Source organism: Ictidomys tridecemlineatus, chromosome 11, assembly GCF_052094955.1.
Source record: "Ictidomys tridecemlineatus isolate mIctTri1 chromosome 11, mIctTri1.hap1, whole genome shotgun sequence".
In the NCBI taxonomy this organism is placed as follows: domain Eukaryota; kingdom Metazoa; phylum Chordata; class Mammalia; order Rodentia; family Sciuridae; genus Ictidomys; species Ictidomys tridecemlineatus.
The window spans coordinates 7,479,123-7,502,926 of NC_135487.1; the positions used below are offsets into that span (position 1 = coordinate 7,479,123).

Genomic DNA, 23,804 nt, shown 5'->3' on the forward strand with positions numbered 1-23,804 from the left:
GGCTCAGAGGTGGAAGGCACCGGATCAGCTGGAAGATGTGGCCTGGGAGTCCCGAGTCCTGTCTGCAGTGACCCTGCCTGGGATGGAGCCACCCACCGAGAACCGAGGGACAGAGGGGACACCTGAGTTCTCAGCACACATGGCAGAGCCTCTGGATCCAGCTGAAGGAAACCTCGACTGGGCTTCTTGGTTACATGAACCCCAACATTTGCTGGGCTCAGCCACTTTGACCTGCACTTCTGTGGTTTGTAGCCGACAGAGTGGCAACCAGCACCAGGATGACAATTAGCCTTGCTTTTTGGATCAGGAAAATGAGGCCCAGAGAGGGTAAGCTACTTGCTGCAGGTGACCCAGCTATGGATAGGCAGCACCAGTGCTCCAGAGCAGAAAATCTCCAACCCCTTGTTCAATGTGGGGTTCCCTGGGAGGGTGGAAGGATGCAGGGACATTTTCAGCAGGACCCAAAAGACAGGGACATGTGGGTGACAGATTGCCATGGTTACCAGCTCCCAGTGCGGCTTCAGAGGAGCAGCCTCACCTCTCTGAGTCTCGGGCTGGGACCCAACCATCCCCTGTCTGCAGAGCACGGGGACCCCTGGGGCGGGCAGCAGGGCCACCTCTTGCCCCCCACCCCTCCTCCCTGAGCCAGGCTTCCCCAGCCAGACCAGCCGAAGCCCCGAGGCCGCCAGACACCCCGACACCCGCTCCACCTGGTCTGAACGCCTCTCAAAGACCAGATTCAATTTGGTAGCTCTGCGCCAGCTCCGCAGTGCAGAATCCGCCGGCGGAGCCTGCTTTTCAGGGAATAATTCATTTTTCTGGTGTTGGAGAGGAGAGTAATTGATCTGGGGGCTGAGGCTCCCCTCTGCCTCTCCCTCCCTGGGACAATGTCAAACGCAGCCGACTGCGGGTCAGAGGCAGCGGTAGTCAGGAGGGGCGCCTGCCTTAAGATATTGGATCATCCCACTCGGAGGGGACGGAGGCCACATCGAATCCCCCAGAAACGCCGGCCAGGAACCGCGCTCCTCCCCGCCCCTTCTGCCTCTCCCCTCTTTCTTTATTTCAAAGAAGTCTCTGTCTCCCTGCAGCTCGGGGGCCTCCCGCCACCGCCAGCGCCTGCTCTCCCAGGCTCCCACCCCCACCCAGGGTCCCTGTGGACAGAGACTTCTGCTCAGGCCACCACGGGAAAAGGCCAGGTGGGGCCACCCCTCCTGAGCAGGCTGTGGTCCGCCTCAGGCCCAAGTGCACAGGCCACCTCCTCCAGGAAGCCTTCCCTGACCGAGGCCCAGGTTAGGGTCCCTCCTGCCTGCCGCCTGCCCTCCTGAACTGTCACGCAGGTGTCCCTCTCCCTTCTCCTGCCTGAGCAGCCCCGGGTCCCCCTTGACGTGCAGCCTGACTCGTCATCCACGTGGCTCGAGCCTGGGAGGTGGGAACCAGGGCCGCCCGCGTCTCTGGATGAGGGAACAGGACGCCCACGGCCGAGTGACTTGGCTCAGCTCAAAACGGGGACCCGGCCTCCGCCTCAGCCTGTGAGCTCCCTGGGAAGGGGGGCCTCGCGGTTCCCCGATGGACCCTCAGCCCACAACAGGGGCCCAGCACACAGAAGGTGCTCAACACATGCTGGAATAGATGACCAGAGGTCTGTCCCCAGGCCAAGATGGGATGATGGTGGGACTCAGAAAACCCACAGCTCCAAGGCACCTCCTCCAAGCTCCCCCAGGGCTGCGGTCGGTCCACCCGGGGCAGCCCCTGCTGAGGAGAGGCCCAGGGTGACGGCTGGGCGAGCCCTGCTGTGTGGTCCAGGTCAAGGCCGCACCTCTCTGAGCCTCAGTTCACCTCAGCCTCTGGGAGGGGAATGGCAGGTCCCCGTCCCCAGGTGTGCTCAGAGGCTCAGATAAAGCCACCCAGATCGGGGCTCTGAACACCGAGCCCGCGCTGTGGCCCTCAGAGCTGTCCAGCTGGACTTCGGGGACACCTCTGCTGCGCTCAGAGGACCGTGTGGAGCCCGGGAACTGAGCGAGGGCCCCGCGACTTCCCTCGGTCACCGCCAGCGCCCAGCGCCCTCCAGGGCACGAAGCCATGGGCGCGAAGGGCCAGAGCCCTGGTGAGGCCCCCAGCAAGAGCTGCAGGATCTCATTTGAGACCTGCCCCTCTGGGCCTCCGCCTCCCCCTCCATCACCTGGGATGGCAAAGTGGAGCCTCCAGGGAGGCCGCGGCGGTTCAGCCTCCCTGATTCCTGGGAGAGGAAGAGAGAAGGGAAAGCAGAGCAGCGAGGGGGCTGGCGACCACTGCAGACAGTTTCATTGGTCAAAAGTGACCCCAGAAAGGCCAGAAAGGGTCCCAAGTGGCCTGCAATGACATGGCCAGGGGGTCCAGGGCCTCAGGAAGCAAACGTGGGGTTTGTACATGCAGGGCTCCGGCTCCGTGGAGGCTCCCTCCGTGACCTCTGAGCATCCTCTGCGTGGATGACTCCATGCTCTTCACATCCCCTTCCTTGGCTCCAGCCCCCATCCCCAACCAGGCAAAGTTCTTCCTTATATCTAACTGAAATCTTTCCTGCTGCATCACCTCCTGACCCTAGCTGAAGCACAATAAGCATCCCCAGCCCTACCCGACCCTGTCTGCAGAGCTGATAGCAGCTCTGGCTCCGGGCAGTAATCCTGCTGACAGCTAATTGGCTTTTGTTGGAGGAGAATGAATGCCGTCTCATCTTAATCTTCTTCATTATTCTCCTTGTTCAGCGTCAACACAAGATCAGGTTTAATTTAGGGAGAAAAAAAAAATGGCCAAGTCATTACTCACCAGGAGATCAGGATGGGATCTGCCTGAGTGTGCTGTGCTCACTGGAGGCCTGAGGGGGGAGGGGGGCTCAGGGAAGGCCCAGGGCCCCCGCTGAGGCAGAGAGGGACGGGGTCTAGCTCCTGGACCCCAAAGGCCACCAGCCCTTCCTAGTCCTAGAGGACCCAGCTCCTAAGTTTTTTCTGCAGTCCCTGTGTTACCAGAGCCTCCAAAACCAGCCCCTGAGGACCAGCCTCAGCCCCCCAGCAACTGAGAGAGACGCGTCTTGGGTTTCAAATCCCGACCAACCTGGCTGAGGCGCCCAGCCTGGGGACCGCCTTGACAATGCTGCCACCCAGTGGTGCTCGGAGGAACTGCCTCTGCCTCCGTCCCCTGACTTCACGCAAACGTCCAGCCTCGACTGGCGCAGCCATGAATCACAAGAGAGGAGCACAGAATGTCCCACAATGCCACAGAAGGTCAACTGGAGGTGGCCACCACGAAATCTAAGAGGAAATTCACTTAACCTCCTCTGATCCCTTAACCAAAGCGGCCCAGAGACTCCAGCACCCCTTCCCCCTGCCTGGGGGTAGAGCCACCCACAGAAGTCCTGGGGCCTCTGTCCTGGTCACCTCCCACCCCTGGGAGCCCGTGGGTCCTCCCCTGCTCTGTCTGCAGCAGGCACCGTCTTCGATCCTGCCCACCTGGTTCAGGCCGAGCCTGAAGCCCAGCCTTGCCCGCCTCCTGGTCAGCTGACCCAGGCAGCCCACCTCTGAAGACCTGCTCTGTTCTCCATGAAGTGGGGACGTCATACCCACCAAAGAGGCCACTGCCCAGGCAAGAGGGGCCTGTGCTCTCAGCTCGGGAGCTGGCAGCCACGAGGCCCCAGCAAACACCCATTGTCATTGCCACCGTCACTGTCCACAGCACATGGTCACCACTCTGTCCACCCAGCCACTCTCAGGAAGTCTGGCTTCATAACCTCAGCTACTGGTGCCAGACTCCCACCCCATCCAGCTTTTGATGGAAAGAGCAAAGGTTCCTAAAGGAAACTGACATCACATCTGCTCCCCAGCATCTACAGCATATTGGGCAGAGCACACAGTAGGACCTCAGGAGATGCAGGGTTACCTGTCTGCCTCTCCCAGCTGGTGTCAAGTCACTTCCCTACTCGCTGCTCTGCCTTTCTGATCTGTAAATAGGCTCATTCCCACCCCAGGGCCTTTGAACTTGACGCTCCTATAATGTACTCCCCCAGGGAAATGGATTGATCCTCTTCACCATTCAATTCCAAAGTCAGTTTTTCAGAAAGGTCCTTCCTGATTACCTTGGTCAGAGGAGCACTCTACTGTGCTCACTCTTTGTTTAATTTAGAGATCAAGTGCCTGGTGGCTAAGGAGATACCACTCATTAGCTGCATAGCCTCAGGCAAGTTGCTGAACTTCTCTGTTTAAATTTGTTTCATCTGTTAATAAAAATGGAAATAACAGTTTCCATTTCATAAGAATATGATAAATCTATGTAAATGAAACTCGGAGTAGCACGTGTTGTGTACCTGTGACAGCATGCTGGTGATGGTGTGATTCTTCATCTAGTTCCTCCACCTAGATGACATATTCCAGGAAAGCAGAGTCATTGCCCAATACATAGTAAGTGCTCAATAAATATGGAGGGAACATGCAGCCCCTGTCTGCCGTCTCTGGCTTCAACTGACCCCACTGGCCAGAGAGAGCCTGGGATGTCCCCGCTGGACAGCACAATGTTTTTCTCACAGCAGGCTGATCTGACTTCCTGTGACAGTCACACATAGGGCCGGCTCTGCCCTCTAGGGTGGGCACAGTACAATTGAGCACTTGGAACCTGGTGCCGCTGGGTTGGGCTTGTGCTGGACTCGGGGGTCAGTTCTCTGGTGCCCAGTCTCCTCAGGTATAGAAGCAGTGGTGACACCCTCTCCTGCCCCCATCTCTGACTGGACAGACAGAGGCATGACAGGAAGTGCTCCATGCACCGTGAGCCGGGCAGGCCACCTTCCCCTGCAGCACCAACCTCTGGACAGCGCAGAGGCCACCTGAGACCTCTGGTCTCCCTGAACTAAATGCCACTGTCGAACCCAACTGTCCCTCCAGTGACCGCCACTCATGGACAGGGGTCGACAGCCCGTCCTCCACGCCCCTCGGGCTCCTGTGGGCTTCTGACTCCTTCCTCTAAGACCAGGCAGTTGGCTGGAGGTGGCCTTGTGGGGCCTGCCCCTCCCGCCCCTCCTGCCCATCATCCATCCCAACCCCAGGCCTGTCCCGCCTCCTTTCACCCTTGCTCTGGGTGCACTTGGCTTTGGTTGCAGGCCACAGGCCAACTCCCACCGCTGCATCCCCAGCCAGAGCCCCGGGCCCCCCAGGGCCTCTCTCCTGGATGCACAGGGGCCCCTCAGCTCCGGGGGCTCCCCCTGCAGCTCCTCCCACACTCCTGCCCCTCCCCCATACCTGCCCCTACCCCCGCCTCCCCGCCACTCATGCCTGCACAGCTTCCTCCAGGGCCCATGGGCTCGTGCCCAAAGTGCCCCTCGCCTGCTGCTGTGTATTTAACCGCAGGGAGTCTCCCTTCACCCGCCTGCATCACACTGGGCCCCAGGCAAGGACCCTACCCTTGTGACTGGCAACTCGGGAGGGTGTGGACTGGGCCTTCCCTATCATCCTGGGGATCCTCCGCGAGGATGGCAGGATGGCGGTTCCCTTGGCCAAGGGCTCCACTTCCCCCTGGGCCCTGAGGTCAAGGCCCTTCTCCCCTCTCAGCCTGAGGCTGACATCCCTGCCCAAGTGCCCATCTTCCATGTTGCCAGGTTGCTGGTTCTTCCTGGAACAGAACGTCTGAACTTCAGGGCCTGGCCCAGGCTGGGGCTCCAGGATTGGGACAGTGAGTTGAGCCCAAGGCCAATGGCTGCCAGCCAACCGGAGCCCTGCATGCCCCGACCAGCAGGTGGCGCTAGGCTCAGGGTCAAGGCAGAGCTGAACCACAGCCCTCCACCCAAGTAGGGAGCTGAAACTCCCATCCACCTTTGGGGTCTAGAAGGTGCTACTGGCTGCACTGGCCCCAGACAGTCACCCACTGCCCTTGGATGTCACTGGGTTCAAGAGCTGCTGGGAGGCTGGATCCAGAGGCTGGGCCAGGATCCACAGCCTAGCACACCCTTCATACCGCTCCTCCCCCAATTGGGAGGCAGGAGCCAGCCCCAGGACAGGGCTGGGAAAATGACCACGAGACCAGGGACTAATGACTCCTGTCCAGTCCCACACTGGGCCAGAAAGGACAGCTTGAAGAGGCCATGAAGGGGCAGGGAGGCCAGGCTACCCTCCCCACCCCCAGCCACTCCCCTCTATCCCTGGGCCCAGGGGAGCCCACCCTGTCTTCCAAAAAGGCATAGGGGCGGGTGCAGCAAGGCCAGGAATGATCCTTTGCCCACAGAGGCCTGGAGGGTAGCCCCCCGGCCCTGTTCTGGCCTCTGGGCAGCTCGGGTGTCAGTCAGGCGCCAGGTCCAGCTCGCCACCTCCTGAGCCTCACAATTCCGCCTTTGTCCGGCCACTCTGCCCAGGCTCCATAGCAGCCCTGGAAACCGGAGCAGCTGGAGCCCCACCAAGTATTTTTCCAAGCTGGGCCGGGGCCTCGGGAGATGGAGAAGGACGGGCAGGGAGAGGAACCCATTCATGCGCTGTTCATTCATTCCCTCCTTGGACAAACCATATTTATTCTGCACCCCCTTTTGTGGCAGGCACGGTGCTGGGTGCGGGTTCAGCAGCAGGCCCGCGCCCCTCGGATCTTACACCCTAGAAGCGGCCGGCGACGACTAGCCGCCGCCGACAGAAGCGAATGTGAGCCAGCGAAGGCGCCGCGTGGGGCTGGGAGCGGAGGGGCGCGCACGGCGGGGCGAGGTGGGCACGGCTGGGCGAGGTGCTGGCGACTAAGTTAAGGCTTGTGCACCCCGGCCTCCGCTCCGAGGGGCAGGGCGGCTTGGGAGCAGCAGGGGGCTCTCAGGGCTCCACCCACACGCTGCTGTTGGTCACTCGCGCCCCGAACCAGCCCTTCCAATAGACGGAGTCCTGTCCCCCGTGTTCGAAGCGGACGTAGCGGACTCCTGGTCCGTAGTCGGTGAAGGTGTGGGAGATCTAGGGAGGACGCAGGGCGTCAGCCTCGAGGGCTGGTCCCGCGTGGCGACCCGCCTGCAGCCGCAGCTCGGTTGCAGGAGCGCGCCCTTGCGCCTGCCCGCGCCCGCCCAGGCGCCCGCGCCCAGTTCACCTCCATCCAGCCGTCCTCACTGTCCGGGGGAACCGCCACCTGGCCGCTGTTGAACTCCGCCAGCACGTCCTCGTGCTCCGACAGCAGCCTCACGGTGAGCTCGTACAAGCAGCCCGCGTCCCTGCGGCCCGAGTACCTGCCATACAGAGCGCCAGGCCTGCTGGGCCCGGCTGGGGACCCGCCTTCTCCCAGAGGTCTCCTGTGCGCCCAGGGCCCCTACCCCGCGACCAGCGACCCACTTCACAGATGAGGAAACCGAGGCCAAACAGAGAAAGGAACTGGCCCAAGATCCAAAACAAGGACTAAACCCCAGTTCGGCCAAAGCCAGCTCACAGAGTCACTTTGTTCAGACGGTGACTATCGACCTGCCTGTGCCAACATTCGAAACTCAGGCCGAGATGGCTTTCCACCCCTTCCTAAGAACTTGGAAGCTGTCAACGCTTGCAGACTTGTGGCCCCCGGGATCACAACACTAGAGGTGGTGTCCCCTCGGCGTTCCCCTCCCCATCCCAATCCAGAGGTCCCCCCTGACTCTCACCAGTCCTTCACCACGATGGCCGGCTGGGTGGTGTCCAGCAGCTCCTCCCAGTAGCCCTCAGCTTGCAGGTCAATGACTTGTGCTTTGCGACACCACCTGGAAGATCTGGGGTTAGGACACAGAGGAGCCCCCACACCCGCCCTCCCCCACACCATCTTCTTACTCAAAGGAGGAGGCGAAGTACTTCTTGACGCTCTCATCGTGGCTGAATTCCACCCCACTGTCTCCAGGCAGCTCCTCCACCCGCCAGCCGTCCCCACCGTGCTCCACGTCGCACCAGCCCTCCAAGTCTTCTGTAGGAACACGATAGCCCCACCCTGGTCACCCAGTGCCTGCTGAAGCTGCAGCACATCTGGCTCTGACCACTACAGTGGGGGACAGGGTGAACGAGGTACGTTCACGGAATCAGGAGTGTGCAGACGACGGGGGGTGGCATGGTGGGCACTTCCTGATTCTCCCCTGGGATGGCTGTCCACAGGGCCAGTCCCACCCACCCCCCCTGGGAAAGAGGCCCCCCAGGAGCAGGTGGCCGGGGAGCTGTCAGTAATAGTGCTAACAGGGGCTGCTGGGTGCTAGGCCCTAAGCCAAGCTCTTCATCTCATGTGACGCTGCGCCAGCAGGAGGGGCTGGCACTGATTGCCGGTTCCCCAGGCGCGGGGCCAGGGACGTCACCCTCACCTTCCCCGCACGGGTTGCGCAGCAGGTTGCGCCGCCGCTTGCTCAGAAAGTAGAACTGCTGCCAGTGGTCTCGCTCGTCGTCGCCGCCACCCTCGGGCACCAGCCCCTCCTGCTGGCACTTGAGCAGCCACAGGGGGGCGCCGTCCACCAGCTCCTTCCAGCGCAGGCACACCAGGCGGCAGGCCTGCACCAGCTCGGCGGCCGGCAGAGCGGCCAGCACGCGCAGGAGCAGCGGCTCGGGCAGCTCCGCCAGGTACGCCGCCGCCTCCTCCTCGCCTGATGCCTCTTCCTCCCCGGGCTGCTCCTCCTCGGCCTCCGCACACGCCTCCTCCGGCTGCTCCTCCGGCTGGCCCACGCTCTCTGTGACCAGGGGAGAGGCGGCTGTGACCTCCAGATAGTCCCCCCTCCGCGCCCCAGATGGGCCCTCCACCCACCCTGGGGCAACCACAGCTGGGGACAGAGTTTCTGGGACTCCAGACCGAGGCACAGGGAGGAAGCCCAAGGGTGCAGAACTAAGATGGGTCCCGTAGGTCTGAATAATTGCCACATTGGTCTTTTCCCCCTGCTTGGCGGGAAACTCCACCCTTGAACAAACGACAGCAGCCATCCTACCGTAATTGATGGCTGCCATGGATAGCATTGTCCCAGAGCAATCCCTTCAGTCCTCCTAAACACCCTCCAGGACCCCTGCTCCCCTCCCCTCCTCCTGGAAGCCTTCGGAACTTCCCCTTAGTACATTCTCTCACAGCCCAAGTTCAGAGGCCTCCCAGGGCTTCCTAGCTTTTGCTTGGGGTATGATGACTTGATGAACTTTTTCTGCACTAGACCGACTTCACCCGAATCAGTTCTGGGAGACAGGATCCTGCCTGGTGCTCTCAGGAGCTTGTGTTTATCAGGCACTTAGCAAACGTCAAGTGCAGTTTTAGAACGTTTCAATTATTCTAGAATCAGCAGAATCTTGAGCCTATGGCTGCCCCTATTTCATTGATGAGGAAACTGCGGCACAGAGCAGTGATCCACAGCTAATGAGTAGCTGGACCTGTGTTGGAGCCCACTCTGGCTCTAGAGCCACCTTTGACCACACTGTTCCAACAAAATAATGTGTTGGGTTATTTTTTAGGCACAGTTGTGGTTTTGATTTTCCAAGTGAGAACGATCAGGCTCAGAGATGCGAAGTGACCTGCTAAAGGTAATATTAGGATAGGAAATATTAGACCTGAAGATTAGGGGCTGGAGACCCACTGCCCCCAACCAGCCACTGCTGAGTGACTTGGGGGTGGGAAATAGTATATCATACAAGAAAATGTTCTAGGGGCTTGGGAAAGGAAGTTTTTGTCACCGTTCTTTTTCCATCCCTGACCCTCATTTCTCATCTGGAAACGGCCATCCTGATGGTGCTGATGGTCAAATCCCCCAAGGAGCAGGGGAGGACATTGTGAACTGGAGGCAGAGGGCAGATGTCAGCAGTGGCCGGCTGGACCATCTCTTGGATCCCAGCCCACCTCTGCTGGCCCATGGGAGCCTTGAGGAAGCAGATGCAGTGCCCAGGAGCTCTGGAGGAGGGACAGCTAGTTGCGGGGAGGCCACCACACTCAGAACTAAGATGGGGAGTTCCTGAAGGTTGGGCCTTGGAAAGCCAAGGTGGCGGTGGGGGAAGGGACAGGTAGCAGAGCCTAGACCCAAGTCTGATGTCACCATCACCTCCAGCTCCGGCTGACCTCCTTTTCAGAGCTCAGTGCGCACAGTAAGGCCCCAGGAACTCAGTGAACCTTACTAACTGCTGCCCTTTCTCCGTGATTAGCATTTTGAGATCACATTTTAATGATATATGGGTTCACCCCTTCCCTTTGGCAAAGAGAAAACTGAGGCCCAGAGAGGCTGAGCAGCTTCTCCAGGTCACACTGCAGAAAGGAAAATGCCTGGCCATTCTGCTGCCCGCAGCTCTCTGGGGAGCTGGGCCCAGTGTCCTCAGCTCTCCACACACACACCTGCCCTGCCCTGGCCCCAGTGGACACCTGATGCTCCCCCGAAAGGTGCACCTTGCCCCGTCCTCTCTCCTGGCCCCCTGGCCTGGCACTGAGGCCACGGATCTGATTACAGCCCCCTACCCCCACCCTCGCTCACACAGCTCCTCACATTGTTGCTGGAGGAAAGTTATCTGGGCCTGGAAGCTGCTTCCAAGCTGATTCACTCACCTGGATGGGGCCCTGGAGTCCACAGGAATAACTGGGCCCTGGGAAAAGCCAGGCCCAGGCCTGGTAAAGAGTGTGACATGGGGGGGGGGGGGGCACAGATTGGGAGGGGGATGCAGGAGCTGGAATTTCAGAGCCAGGAGAGGGGGCCTGGCCACCTGGGTGTGCATGGGTTCATGCCTGCCAAAGCCACCCGCGAGGTGAGGAATTGGGTGAGGGCAAACTGCAGGGAGGTCTTGTCCCCACCCTGACTCAGCAGGCGACCCCTACAGGCCCAACAGGAAGCTGAGGAATGGGGGAGGGTCTTGGGTGCCAGCAAAGATGACTGGGCATCTGGAGGACCTTAGGTTGGGGAGCGGTCCCTCAGTTCCTCCTGCCACCCAGAGGGAGCCCCAGGGGAAGACTGAAATGGGTGGGGAGCGGCTAGAAACCCCAAGAAACCCGTAGGGTCCAGGCAGCTGACGGGCCAGAGCGGACAAACGGAAGAAGTTGATGGAAGAAAAAGGCTTGGGGGCTCCTCCGCCCAGAAGCCCCCAGCCCCACAAACCCTCAGGAAGCAGGCGGAACGGGGGAGTCCAATGCCAGTTTGGGAACCCAGCAGTCCTCCCTCCCTGCCTAGCGCTCCTCAAGGCCTCCCGCCTCTGGCTGTTCCAAGGGCTTTGCTTGCGTGAAACTTTGCGCGCCGGACCTTCGGGGGCACTCGCCCGCCTGCCCTGTCTCCCCTCCCGGGCTGGAGCGAGCGGGTCCAGGCGGCGGCTACCTGGGTCTCCGTCTCCGTCCATCGCTGCGGAGCGCGGTCGCGGGAGGAGGAGCCGGAGCGCTGCGGGTGCCGAGTCTCCCGGCGGCGGCGAGGAGTCCAGCCGCGCTCGAGACCGGGGCGCCCGGGCGGCAGCGCCTCTTAAAGGTCCCCGCGCTCGCCCCGCCCCGCCTTTGGCCGGGCGCCCGGCCGCCCCGCAGTCCCCGCGTCGGGGCCGGAGGCCTGAGGCTGCGGGTTCCTCGGTGGACCCGGGAGGCCGGCAAAGGTCAGAGTCGGTTTTTTGATTGGGGGATGGGGGTCCAAGGTGGGGTGTCGCGCAGCTCGCCCCTGTGGTGGCAGCGGGACGAGGCGGCGAGGGGGCAGGGCGAGCCTGGTCCTGCGGGGCGCGCGGCCCGGGCGGAGTTGGGGGTGGGAGGCTCCTTCCGCCCCGCGCAGGTAATTTTCCTACGCGGCGGCGGGGCGCGTCCCCGGCTGGAGCGGCGCGGGGAGGGGAGGGGAGAGGAGCACGGAGAGAAGGGGAGCAGGGGCGGGGCGGGGCCTGGCGGGAGCGGGGCGTGGTCTGGAGGGGACGGGGCGTGGCCTGGTGGAGGCGGGACTTGTGTGGGCGGGGCTGCGGGCGGGGCGGCATCCTCGGCGACCGCAGGCCCAGGCTGCGCAGCCCCGGAGGCCGAGCGGGATCGCGTAGCGGCCAACCAGCGCAGGTGACCCGCGGTGGGGACGCGGAGAGCCGTGGGGAGGGGGCGCGGCCGTGGGCGCCAGGCTGTGGGTTCCGTGGCTCTCGCTGCGCCGCAGTGCGCCCGGGGAGGCTCGGCGCCGACCAGGCCCAGGCCGCGGGGTTTGTCCCGGCGCCGCAGGGCGGCTGCCCACCGGGACAGGGCCGGGAGCGCGAGCTGAGGTCGCCATCGACGCGCTGAGGTCCGGTCCCGACTTTGGTGGGAATGGGGCGCCACAGTCGCGCTGGGGGGCTGGGGCTGAGCCTAGCCATGGGGTGGGGGCGGGGAGGTGGGCAGGGCCCTGGCCCTTGGCCCACCCTCTCCAGTCCCAGCTGGGCAGGGCTTTTCTCTGTGATCTTGGGAAAGTCGCCGAGCCCATTGGACCTTGTGAGGACAGTGATTTATATCCCCAGCGCCCTCCAGCGTTGCCCCCTCCTCTCCTCTGGAGAGGGAGAGGATGAAGAAGACCTGGACAGGCTCAGGTGCCCTGCGCTGGGCACTGTTATTCCTCCTCTTAAGACGGGCCTATTGAAAAAGGCCTAGAATCAGAAAGGACCGGGCTCCTTCTCCCCTCCTTCTCCCCTCTGCCCCTGTCTGCGTGACCTTGGGCAGTTCTTCAACCTCTCTGGACCTCCCTAGTCTCCCTAGAGGTGGTTCTGAGGTGTCAGTGAAAAAAAACAGAGCCCACCTTGTGTTGAGCACCTGCTGTGTCCCATGCTTCTTAGACTGCCCATGACCCCTGGAAGGAAGGACTGTTCTTGGCCAAATTTAGAGGAGGAGACTGAAGTTCAGACAGGCACAGTGACTTTCCTGACACAGTCAATGACAGCCGGGATGGGAACCTCCACCACTACTGGGTGCTGCAAATAGCGGGTTCTGGGGAGAGGGCCAGGTCTGTAGTGCGGCTTTTCAATAACCACAGGGGGTGTGCAGAAGCTCCCGCCATGGCCGTGGGCAACATCAACGAGCTGCCCGAGAACATCCTGCTGGAGCTGTTCACCCATGTGCCTGCCCGCCAGCTGCTGCTGCGCTGCCGCCTGGTCTGCAGCCTCTGGCGAGACCTCATCGACCTGGTGACCCTCTGGAAGCGCAAGTGCCTGCGCGAGGGCTTCATCACCGAGGACTGGGACCAGCCTGTGGCGGACTGGAAGATCTTCTACTTCCTCCGTAGCCTCCACAGGAACCTCCTGCACAACCCGTGTGCTGAAGGTGGGTGAGAGGGGTCTGCGTGCCCCAACACACACGGAGGCAGCTGACACATACCGACCACTTCCTGTAGCTAAGTCCTTTTATGTTCTCACGATAACCCTTAGAGGTGGGCACCGTCCATGCACCCATTTTTCAGGTGGACAGACTGAGGCCAAGGATGCTGTGTCTTATTCGACTCTCACAATTATTTCTCCAGTGACCTTCCCTAGGAAGGGAACTGTTGTCCAGTGGGGACTGATTGTGCCCAAGACATAAGTTGGAGGCACATTTTTTGGACCTCATTTTCAGACTCTAGCCTGGGACTCCTAGGACTGCCCTAGAGGACATGGGCTTCTGCTTATAGCAGAGGGGATACCCAGTCTTTCCAGCGTGGTGCCCCCACAGGCAAAACAAGGCTTCCACAGCCACCCCCTCCTTCCTTCGTCACCTTGTAACTTGTCGTGCGGACTTGGGTGGGATGGCGACCTTGTGGTCTGTTCCATGGTCAAATTCTAGTGTCAAGTGTTGACAAAACAGCTGCTGCCAGCTGTGCTCCTGCCCTCCCAGCACGTTCTTCTTGACCAGTGTTTGGCAAAACATGGCCTTTGAACCAGATGTGGCCAAGGAGTGAAGAGAAACCTTACATTTTACAAAGATTATTTAAAAAAAAAAAAAAAAAAGGAAGCAAGAAAAAAACCCCTGTGTGACAGAAATGGCACAGGGCCCCAAAAGCTAAATATGTGCCACTCTGCAGGAGACGCTTCTCGTCCCATCCCCCTTTTTTTTGGGGGGGGTACCTGAGTTGAACCCAGGGACACTCACCCACTGAGCAACATCCCAGCTCTTTTTTCTATTTTATTTAGAGACAGGGTCTTGCTGAGTTGCTTAGGGCCTCACTAAGTTGCTGAGGCTGGCTTTGAACTCATAATCCTCCTGCCTCAGCCTCCTGAACCACTGGGATTACAGGCGTGTGCCACTGCACCCAGTGTCTTCGCATTCTTGACTGCAGTTTACAGAGATGACTAAAGCTCAGAGAGGGAAAGTAACTTGTCTGAGATCACACAGCCTAGTATTGTTAGAGCTTGTCTGAGACCAGGGTCTGTGTGGCCCTTGACACAGAAGGGGTCTGGTGGGTTTTGCCCGGGACTCTCAATGGAAATCACTTACCTAGACTCGGACGCAGGAAGCACCTGTGATGGACAATATTGATCTGCAGTGACCCACAGCACGGGGCTGCAGGGGCTGCTGAGACCCTGGGAGAAGAGTGGGGAGGAAGGGCCTGGGGAGCAGGTGGCCACTGTCTTCCCTGCGTGGTGAACTCGGCTTTCCCACAGAGGGCTTTGAGTTCTGGAGCCTGGATGTGAACGGAGGCGATGAGTGGAAGGTGGAGGACCTTTCCAAAGACCAACGGAAGGAGTTCCCCAATGACCAGGTCAAGAAATACTTCGTGACTTCTTATTAGTAAGATCGGGGGTCTCGGGCGGGGGGAGCCCAAGTCACTTCACCCTGGGGTCTCTCCCGCCCCTGGGAGGGATAGTCCCAGCCCCGTCCCACCCTCCACCGCCCCCAGCACCTGCCTCAAGTCCCAGGTGGTGGACCTCAAGGCTGAAGGGTATTGGGAGGAGCTGATGGACACCACCCGCCCGGACATCCAGGTCAAGGACTGGTGAGTGCCCGGGGCGAGGGTCTGGGTGGGGCCTGCCACTCCGGCGCCCCACCCCCACCCTGCCCCCACTCTCCCAGGCCCTCATGGGCCTCCCTCTGCCCACAGGTTCGCAGCCAGGCCAGACTGCGGGTCCAAGTACCAGCTGTGCGTCCAGCTCCTGTCCTCCGCGCACGCCCCTCTGGGGACCTTCCAGCCAGACCCAGTGATGATCCAGCAGAAGAGCGACGCCCGATGGAGGGAGGTGCGTGGCCTGGAGGGCAGGGGTGGGCCCAGGGCTCCCACTGCCGGGCTCAGAGCCAGCGGCCTCCCACCTGGGCCCCTCTGCCGCCTGGACTAGTCTTCCCTCAGAAGAGGAGGAAGTCAGTGACCAGGGGCCCTCAGACAGCAAGCTGGGCAGGGGCAGCTCCCAGTGCAGCACTGGCTGGCACTGGGGAGAGACAGAAAGACACGAGATCAAACTGCCCAGAAGGGCTGCCACAGATGACCGCTCTCAGCTGTGACCGCAGAGGGTCCCCGCTCACAGCAGCGTAACCGGGCCTTCTTGATTCCTCGGGCTCTGACCCCGTTTTATGTCCACGAGCACAGGTCTCCACTCAGGGTCCTGAGGGTCCCCCGTCCTGCTCGGCTTGCGTGCGTTTACCTGGACACAGTCCCGGGGTGAGCTGAGCAGCACCTGGGCCTAGACGGGCACCTGGGTCACCTAGACAAGCCCAGGCCCTCTGAAGCAGCCAGGTACAGAGTCCTTAGGCTTCACCAGCCTCTGTCTGTCACTGCCACTCAGCCTTCCACCCTGCTGTCACCATGTGACCGGCACGGCTGTTCCAGTCACGTGATGGACAGAGCCGGGCCGTGGTCCTACAGGCTGTTGCTGGGTCCCGGGAGCTCGCTGCAGTGCTAGGAATGCTGTCCGCGCTGCCCGTGCGCCAGGCCAGCCAGGGGCCCCTAGGAGGAGCCGCTCCCGGGCGGCTGAAGGGCTGCAGTGTTAATTCTTACTGTTTTTATCACTTTACTTTTTTATTTTACTGGTGCTGAGGATGGAACCCAGCGCCTCACACACGCTCGGCGAGCGCTCTGCCCTGAGCCCCCGGCCCAGCCCCAGCATCGTGTGCTTTTCAGCCTGGCCATGCGCCCACACTGTCAGGTCCTTTGGGCCCAGTGGCCTGGGCGGGATTTTGCTGTTTGACAGAGGAGGAAGGCAAGTCACAGAGAGAGGCCCTCTGCCCCAGGCACAGAGCGGGGGCTGGCCCTGACCTCTGGCCTCCCTCTGCCTGCCCCACCCCAGGTCTCCCACACCTTCTCCAACTACCCTCCCGGCGTCCGCTACATCTGGTTTCAGCACGGCGGCGTGGACACCCACTACTGGGCCGGCTGGTACGGCCCGAGGGTCACCAACAGCAGCATCACCATCGGGCCCCCGCTGCCCTGACGCCCCCTGGCCCCCCATCAACTGAACCCTGACTGGTAAACCGCTGTCAGAGGAGGGCTGAGTTTGGGAAGGGGAGGCGGAAGCCAGGTGTCCCCAGCCTTTCAGTGTGTCCCTGCCCCCACTCACCTCTTCTCTGAGGAGCCTCTGGATTTGGGCAGCTGTCCCATGCTGGGGGGCCCGCTCCCCGCTGAGGCCTAACTGGGCCCCTCCCAGAGACGGAGCCTGAGGGCAGGGAGAGGGATCCCCAGGCTTCCTGGACAGGGGTCTCCAGCGGGGACGCCGGGCCACGTCTGCCTGTACCTCGCCCTGGCCCTTTCTCCCTGGGTCCTTTGGGGGTCTTTGGAGCAGGAGCAGGCAAGACACCTGTCACATATGTGACAGCCGTTCACAATGACAGATCTGAAAGATGACAGGTCTGAGAAGCAGAGGCAGGCTCTGCCAGCCACTTCTGCCCTGTGGCCACCCCGACCCTCACTCTGCCTGCTCACCAGAGGTGGCTCGGCCCCAGGCTCTGACCTGGTCTGAGGTGACAAGCCAGGCCCCAGGTAGGGTGGCTGCAGGCGGGTGTGGGCTGCCCTTACCATCACCGAAGCCCTGCAGCCAGGTGGGTCCTGGGGGACAGGGTGACTCAGGGGGCAAGGCTGGGACACACGAACCTTGGATGAGTAGGGTAGATGGTTTTCAGGGACCAGCTGTCCACCTCCAGCCCTGGTTACGCTCCCTACAGCTTGGAAATCATTCCAGCCCAGCACTACCCCCCCAAAGTAAACCCACCCCAGCCGTGCCCCACCAGGACAGCAGTGTCCTCCTGACCTTGCCTGCCGCATGCTGCCGAATAAAAGTGTTCCAGCCAGCCTGTGCCCTGTGGCTTCTGGAGGGAAAGACAAACTTCTTGGGTGCCCTGCCTGGACCTGCAGAGGCTCTAGTGTGGCTTCCGTCCAGAGTAGAGAGGGGTTGACATTTCTGGAATCAGCTCCTCACAGGCCGGTCGTGGGGCAGATCCCTCAACAGACTGCACTCCCGCAGCCTTGGGCACCACAGCGTCCACAGGCCTGGGCCCGCGGGTGGGCTTCTCTGGGCAGCCCTCGCACACCTGCTGCTGGGAGCAGTGCCACTGTTGACACTGGATGAGGCCAGAGCATTTGAAGTTGTGCTTGGCATACAGGGAGGTGCTTAGTAAGTACTTGTTAAATTTATGACACTCACTTATGAGTTAATTGGGACCATGCTAGGTGGGTCAAAGCGGAAAGACACCTTCCATGGAGAAGGCGCAGCCCTGACTGGAGCGATGCTGCTGGGCCAGCCCTCATGGGGTGCTCAGCCTGCGCAACCCTCTCAGCCGCCGTCTGAAACGGGTGCTTGATAAATTGTTGTGAATTAACAACGAAGGAAAAACAAAAAACCACACACACAAGAGGTTTTTATCTTTGCATCAGCTGAGGCCTACGAAAAGCCCAGCCCAAACCCAAAATGTCAGCTCTGGCCCTCCGGGGAGGGGGCCACGAATCCAGTGCTTAGAACTGGCCCCACCTCCAACCGTGTGCGGTAAACAGGTGAAAAGAAGTCTAAGGCGTGGCCAGCGCGGGACAGGACCGAGACCAGGCCGACTGGGCTTCCCCTGCAGAAGGAGGAAGCGGGGAAGAGGTGGGTGCCGGCTGCCGAGCTGCCCACCGCCTGGAGAGGGAGACTCAGGCTCGGGAAACGCCGGCAGCCGCGAGATCCCGGGAGGCGCGGCGCCCACCCCGACCGCGAGACGCCAGGATGGTCTTCGCCGAGCGCCTCCGGGTGGCGCAGCGGGCCCCGGGGACCCCAGGCTCCTCTTCGGGCTGGCGGGCGGCGGCCCGAGCGCGGCGCGTGACGCGGGCGGACGGGGCGGGGCGAGAGCGGACGGCGCCGGCAAGGCGCAGGCCCCAGGCTGACCGGAGCTGCCGCCGCCGGGTGGCCCCGCGCCCAGGTCGCGGCCCAGGGGGACGGGTCAGGAAGGGGCGGCGCGCGCGGGAGGGCACCAGGCGGCCACCGAGCCCGCGGACGCCGGCCGGGGAGGGGGCGCGGGCGGGGCGGGTCCCTCGGCGGCGCCCCGGCGCGCGGACGGCAACTGGACCCACCGCGGTCGGCCCTCCCCGCCCGGCGCCGCGGGAGAGGGGCGCGGGGAGCGCGGGCGCTGCGAGCACCTGGGAGCCCGCCCCGGAGGCGGCGTCCTGGCCGTCGCGAGTGCGCACGGGAAACGCCGCGGCGACCTCGGAACCGCCCCGCGGGGCGGGTGGCCGGGGACTTGGAGGGGGACTCGGAGGCGGGGCAGAGCGCCACCGAAGCCCGAGACCGACCCGGCGCCGCGCGCTCCAGGGCGCCCCCGCCTGGCGCTCGTTTGGTGCTTTTAGAAGTTGGGGGCATTTTGAAGTTGACGTTGCGCAGTTTCAAGCCCGGGGTGGGAAGAGCTGGCCACCGTGCCGGCCTGGTGGAGATTTTCTGCCAGGGCTTTTCACACAAGGCACCGGCACCTTGTCTGCTGTAGTTTGTTCCCCGCCCACTGAAATGCTGCTCCCCCAGGAGCCAGGGTGCGCATCCCTCCGCAATCTGGGATGGGAGTTTCACAAGACCAGGCAGCTCTTTTGGCCACGTCTGTGCCAAATCAGAAGAGGCCAGCGAGTTTCTCTTCTGATCCGTGGTCGGAGAACTCTGTCCCCAGATGTCAGCAGACCAGGCTCATCAGAGTGACAGTGCAGAGCCTGCCCTCACCCACCGGAGCCCCCAGGCTACAGATTTCCCAGTGGCCTGGCCAGACACACCAAGGCAGCCCAGCCACCGCTGCAGGGTCGCTCCGGGTGTGTTTCCTCATCTGAATTCCAGGCCAAAGGGAGCGGTTTGGGAAAGGGAAGCTGTTTGCAGCAGCAGCCCCTCCCCAGGAACATTAGTCAGCGGCTGGAAGCTGGATTTCTATATTCCGAATTCACAGTAGTGCAGGACCATCACGAAACCCTCGCAGAACCTGCATACAACAGGTGGCCCCAGCAAAATCTTAGGACAGGTCACCCAGGCACCTGGCTTCAGAATTGAACAATTATTTTTTAGTTGAGGTTTGAAAATAATCTTTTTTTTTTGAGCTACAAGTCACTACCTGGCCCAGGCTGATCTTGAACTCCTGGGGTTGTTGTCCTCCTGCCTCAGCCTTTGAAGCCAAGTAGCTGGGGCCATCCGGGTGGGCTGCTGTGCCCTGCTCTGTGCCTAAAATCTTAATTACTTTTATTTACTCTTCCTAATGTGTGTAAATGGGACCACCCCTGTGCAGTGGGAAGACCCTGGGAATGCTCCCTAATGCCTTGTTTTCACAAAAGAGGAAACAGGAGTGGAGAAGAGCCAGTCCTTTGGATCTCGGGGTCCACCTGGCTGCTCTGGGCTCATCACCACTGTCCCCTGCAGGCCCTTGTGTGCACACTACCCTCCACCGCCATGGCCCTGGTCAGCATCAACGAGCTGCCCGAGAACATCCTGCTGGAGCTGTTCACACACGTGCCTGCCCGCCAGCTGCTGCTGCACTGCCGGCCTGTCTGCAGCCTCTGGCGAGACCTCATCGACGTAGTGACCCTCTGGAAGCGCAAATGCCTGCGCGAGGGCTTTGTCACAGAGGACTGGGACCAGCCCGTGGCCGACTGGAAGATCTTCTACTTTCTGTGCAGCCTCCGCAGGAACCTCCTACGCAACCCATGTGCTGAAGGTGGGCTGGGGCTACCACGGCGCTGGCTCCTTGGCTTTTCTGAACCTCAGGGCCCTTGCACTTGCTATTCCAGTCCCCTAACACCTTTGGCTCCTCTCCATTCTTCAGGTCTCAGTTCACAGACCTGCCCTGACCTCACATCTAAACACAGTGCCTCCCACCTATTGCCTACCGTTTACCGCCCCATAGCAGCACTGTTCACGCTACAGTTTTCTCCCCTCTGGTACAAACTTGAAGTTCCAGAGGCCCTAATGAGCCACTGTACAGTGCCCACAAAGATGCTGTCGCGTGGCAGGTGCCCAGAGGTGTTTGCTGGATGAACACGCTGCAGATCTGCCTGTCCCCTTAGCTCAGCACAAGCTGCCTTGCTCTCCAGGGCCTTCTCTGCGCCCGGCACTTGTCTGAGGATATTCCAGACGTGGTAACCTTCCTCTGGAAAGAGTGAGGACCCAGAGGTGACTCCAGTCATAGTTTGGGACCGTCGTGTAGCCTGTAGTACATTTGTTTTCCAGGAGGGTTTCTTGTGTCTGTTTCCTCCTTCCTTCACTTAGCACCTACCATGCCCAGAGCACCAGGCTCCTTTCAGGACACAGTGGCGATTAAGAGGCCTCATCCGGGCACTTAGGTCATTTTCCACTGGTTTTCTCTTCGTCCTCATTGACCTTGAGGGCAGCTCCATTTGCTAGGCGGGGGCTGTGGGCCCTGAGATGACTTGCCCTGAGATCTGGAACTGGCAGTCTTTAGGTCCAGTCCTGACTAAAAAAGGCTCAGGCCCTCTCAGAGGCCCACTGCCAGTGCCCAGCCTTCTTCCTGCTTGCTCCAGATTCTGTCCATAAGCTGCCCGTCGAGCTGCCCACTCGCCAATGGGGCCTCCCAGAGCGTGGGGCTGGGCCTGCGTCTGGCAGCAGTCACCCCAGGCTTGGCTGGATCTTCCCTGAGCCTAAGCTCAGACCAGCATAGCCCCCGTGGTTCTGCATTACTCTCTTGGTTCTCTGCTTGGGGCACTGTCGCCTGCTCAGCTCCTCTGAGCTCAGTGTGAGGAGGAGGTGCCCAGCACCTGCTGAGCCCACCCGATGGAGGTCCTTGAACACAGGGTTCCTGCAGCCACCAGCCCAGGGTGCCTGTCCCCACTGGCCACTCTTGCCACGGGTAGAGTCATATTGGAATAACAGGTTCCCTGAAACCCTCCAGCCAGTCCTCCCGGATTGTGGTTATGCAGTTAATTGACGTCCTCTTCCACCTGGACGTCAGGGGAGGCCAGTGGTCAAGTGAGTGGTGTGCATTGATGGAACTCACATCAGTCCTGGGGACCAAGCACTCTCACAGGCTCTTTTGAGATTTAATTTTAAGAACTGAATTGCACCTTAGGAGCCAAGCCAGATTAGAACAGAGCGGGAGGGAATGAGTCCAGGCCAGAGGCCAGCACGGGGACCCAGGTGGGAATGTACTGGGGGCCCCGAGGCACAGGTGAGATGCTCTTCAGCTGGTGGGGGACTGACCCTGGCTGCAGTGTCACTGGCCTGAGAGCCGGCCAGCTGGGGAAGGTGGGCTTCAGCTTTCCGCAGGGATCTCACCCCAGTTCCCTTTCTCCTAGAGGATATGGGGTCTTGGCGAATCGACTCCAATGGGGGGGACCACTGGAAGGTGGAGAGCCTCCCTGGAGAGCATGGCACAGATTTTCCTGACCCCCAAGTCAAGAAGTACTTTGTCACCTCCTACGGGTAAGACGGGCTGAAGCCAGCAGGCTTGGGTTGAGGGCTGAGGACAGGACACCTTTGCAAACCTCAGGCCTACCCGAGGGCCTCGGGAAGCTTGGGGGAGGCAGTTCCCAGACACATTCAGAGCCCACAGCTTCCTGGAGCCAGTAAGCTGCATGTCCAGGCAGGGGGAGAGGAGTTTCAGGCCGCCAGGAGTTCACGGGGCAGTAGGGTAAGGCAGGGTGTCTGCGGGCGGGCGGTCCTGATCTAGGAGTGGAGTCACAGAAGGCCCTCCACAGCCACCAGGAGACTGGGCCTTTCAACTGGGATCAGATGCTGCCTAGGCCCAAGCCGGTCACATCAACTACATGTTGTTTCCCATGGGTCTGCCCCGGAGTGGACGCTGGAGTCCTGCAGCGGTTGAGAGCAGCCCCTGGGTTCCTGGGCCACCTCACTGGGCCCAGAGTCCCGCATAGCACATCTGGGTGTGACAGCCTTGCCCTTTGCCCCTCAGCATGTGCCTCAAGTCCCAGCTGGTGGACCTCAAGGCTGAGGGCTACTGGGAGGAGCTGCTGGACACATTCCGGCCTGAAATCGTGGTGAAGGACTGGTGAGTGGGGCCCACGGCCAGTGTCCCCGCTGTGCACCCTCTCCCTCCCTCCTGCCATAGTCTCTGGGTCAGAGAGCCTACTGTGAGCGCCCCTGCCGTCCCACCAGCATCCTGGGGGCTAGGGACCCAGCACCCAGTCCCCCTCCCTGATGTAGTCAGCAGGACACGTTGGCCCGTTTGCAGATGGGAGACTGAGGCCTATGGATGAAAATAGTCACTAAGGTCTGGGAGCAGCAGGATTCTGTGGGCACCTCCACACACTTTCTCCCTGGTCACCCACAGCTCTCTGAATTTACGGCTTTGGGGACAGGGCTCGGCCTCAGGCATGCTCTGCACCTGCTCTGCCACCGGCTGCACCCGCCCATCCCACGGCACTTGCCCGGGCTCCTGCCCACACAGAACTGTGAGGCACTGGCACTGGCTTGGGCCATGCACCAGGTCCAGCAGGTCCCAGGGCCACCTCTGAGAGAGAAGGGGTGATGTTTGAAGGGTGGCTGAACTGAGGAGAGGTGAGCTCTGCCAGCCCCCACCACACAGGTCCCCAACTTGAATGTTCTGGGCCACTGTGACATAGGTGACACAGCTTAGACAGATGGGGCCTTGGTCTCTGTAGAGGACCTTTTTGTTTTGGGGTCAGATCTTTAGTAGAATGCTCCAAGGTTGCCCGTTTTCTCAAATGGGGTAACTAAGGCTCCCCATGGATAGACTGCACCCCAGGGCACAGGGAGTGCCAAGGCCAGCTGGGCCTCCTGGGCAGAGCAGCTGGCAGAGGGAGCAAGCTCAGGTCCTGGGCTTGGCCTGCCCCTGCCCCTGGGGCAGCCTTCAGTGGCTCTTGATGGAAGCCGAACCCCCCAACCCCACCCAGGTTCGCTGCCAGGGCCGACTGTGGCTGCTCCTACCACATCCGGGTGCAGCTGGCCTCCGCCGACTACATCGTCTTGGCCTCCTTCGAGCCTCCACCCGTGACCATCCATCAGTGGAACGACGCTACGTGGACAGAGGTGAGGCCTCACCTGCTGCCCACCCTTCTCCCAGCACCAGGATGGCAACAAACAGGGGCGGGACCTGGCTGGAGGAGGGTCACCCCTCTTCATCCCCGCCCCAGTAACCGTGGCTACCTCCTCTCCCAGGTCTCCCACACCTTCTCCGACTACCCTCCAGGCGTCCGCCACATCCTGTTCCAGCATGGGGGCAAGGACACCCAGTTCTGGGCAGGCTGGTATGGGCCTCGTGTCACCAACAGCAGCATCATCATCAGCCCCAAGACCAGCAGGAGCCCGGCTCCCTCCGGGGCTCTGCCTGAGACACTGCAGGGCCAGGGGGAGGCTTCCTAGTGGTCCTTCCCATTTCATCTCCATGGGCCAGAGGACAGCCTGCGGTCATCTGCAGCCATCCGTCCATCTTCTGTCCAGGACAAAGGGAGGCAAGAGCTGAGCCTGTAGTGCGCAGTGAGGTCCCTGCCCCGGAGCTCCAGCCCCAGTTCCAGCCTTGGGCAGACGGTCACACAGTGCTGATGTTTTGTCAAAATAAATGTTTCCAGTAAAACCAGCCTGGGCTTGAGT

At 61.3% G+C, this 23,804-nt stretch overlaps 3 protein-coding genes across 12 annotated transcripts; 2 read left to right on the forward strand and 1 right to left on the reverse strand.

The window, feature by feature from the left end:
• Positions 1–6,497: 6,497 nt before the first annotated feature.
• On the reverse strand, positions 6,498–11,369 carry Fbxo2 (F-box protein 2). The gene is made up of 6 exons (XM_005317453.5): positions 11,234–11,369; positions 8,282–8,641; positions 7,767–7,896; positions 7,604–7,699; positions 7,066–7,201; positions 6,498–6,935 (listed from the first exon to the last, which is right to left on the reverse strand). Exons 1-6 carry the CDS (start codon positions 11,253–11,255, stop codon positions 6,801–6,803), a joined length of 879 nt encoding a protein of 292 aa, XP_005317510.1. The 5' UTR covers positions 11,256–11,369; the 3' UTR covers positions 6,498–6,800.
• Fbxo44 (F-box protein 44) lies at positions 11,364–17,076 on the forward strand. 7 transcript variants are annotated; one of them, XM_040287924.2, is made up of 7 exons: positions 11,364–11,495; positions 12,866–13,152; positions 14,466–14,592; positions 14,702–14,797; positions 14,903–15,038; positions 15,831–15,992; positions 16,080–16,298. In XM_040287924.2, the coding sequence occupies exons 2-6, from the start codon at positions 12,888–12,890 to the stop codon at positions 15,978–15,980; spliced, it is 774 nt and encodes a 257-aa protein (XP_040143858.1). In that variant the 5' UTR covers positions 11,364–11,495; positions 12,866–12,887; the 3' UTR covers positions 15,981–15,992; positions 16,080–16,298. The 7 variants fall into 7 exon arrangements, with proteins under 7 accessions (XP_040143858.1, XP_077881413.1, XP_040143856.1 ...); XM_078025287.1 differs by lacking the exons at positions 11,364–11,495; positions 15,831–15,992 and adding exons at positions 11,804–11,931; positions 16,621–17,076 and having other exon boundaries at positions 16,080–16,258; XM_040287922.2 differs by lacking the exon at positions 11,364–11,495 and adding an exon at positions 11,804–11,931.
• Positions 16,120–23,787, forward strand: Fbxo6 (F-box protein 6). 4 transcript variants are annotated; one of them, XM_078025284.1, is made up of 6 exons: positions 16,120–16,258; positions 19,641–19,935; positions 21,530–21,656; positions 22,147–22,242; positions 23,108–23,243; positions 23,373–23,787. In XM_078025284.1, the coding sequence occupies exons 2-6, from the start codon at positions 19,671–19,673 to the stop codon at positions 23,574–23,576; spliced, it is 828 nt and encodes a 275-aa protein (XP_077881410.1). In that variant the 5' UTR covers positions 16,120–16,258; positions 19,641–19,670; the 3' UTR covers positions 23,577–23,787. The 4 variants fall into 4 exon arrangements, with proteins under 4 accessions (XP_077881410.1, XP_005317513.2, XP_077881408.1 ...); XM_005317456.5 differs by lacking the exon at positions 16,120–16,258 and adding an exon at positions 17,739–17,867; XM_078025282.1 differs by lacking the exon at positions 16,120–16,258 and adding an exon at positions 17,970–18,197.
• Positions 23,788–23,804: the final 17 nt, after the last annotated feature.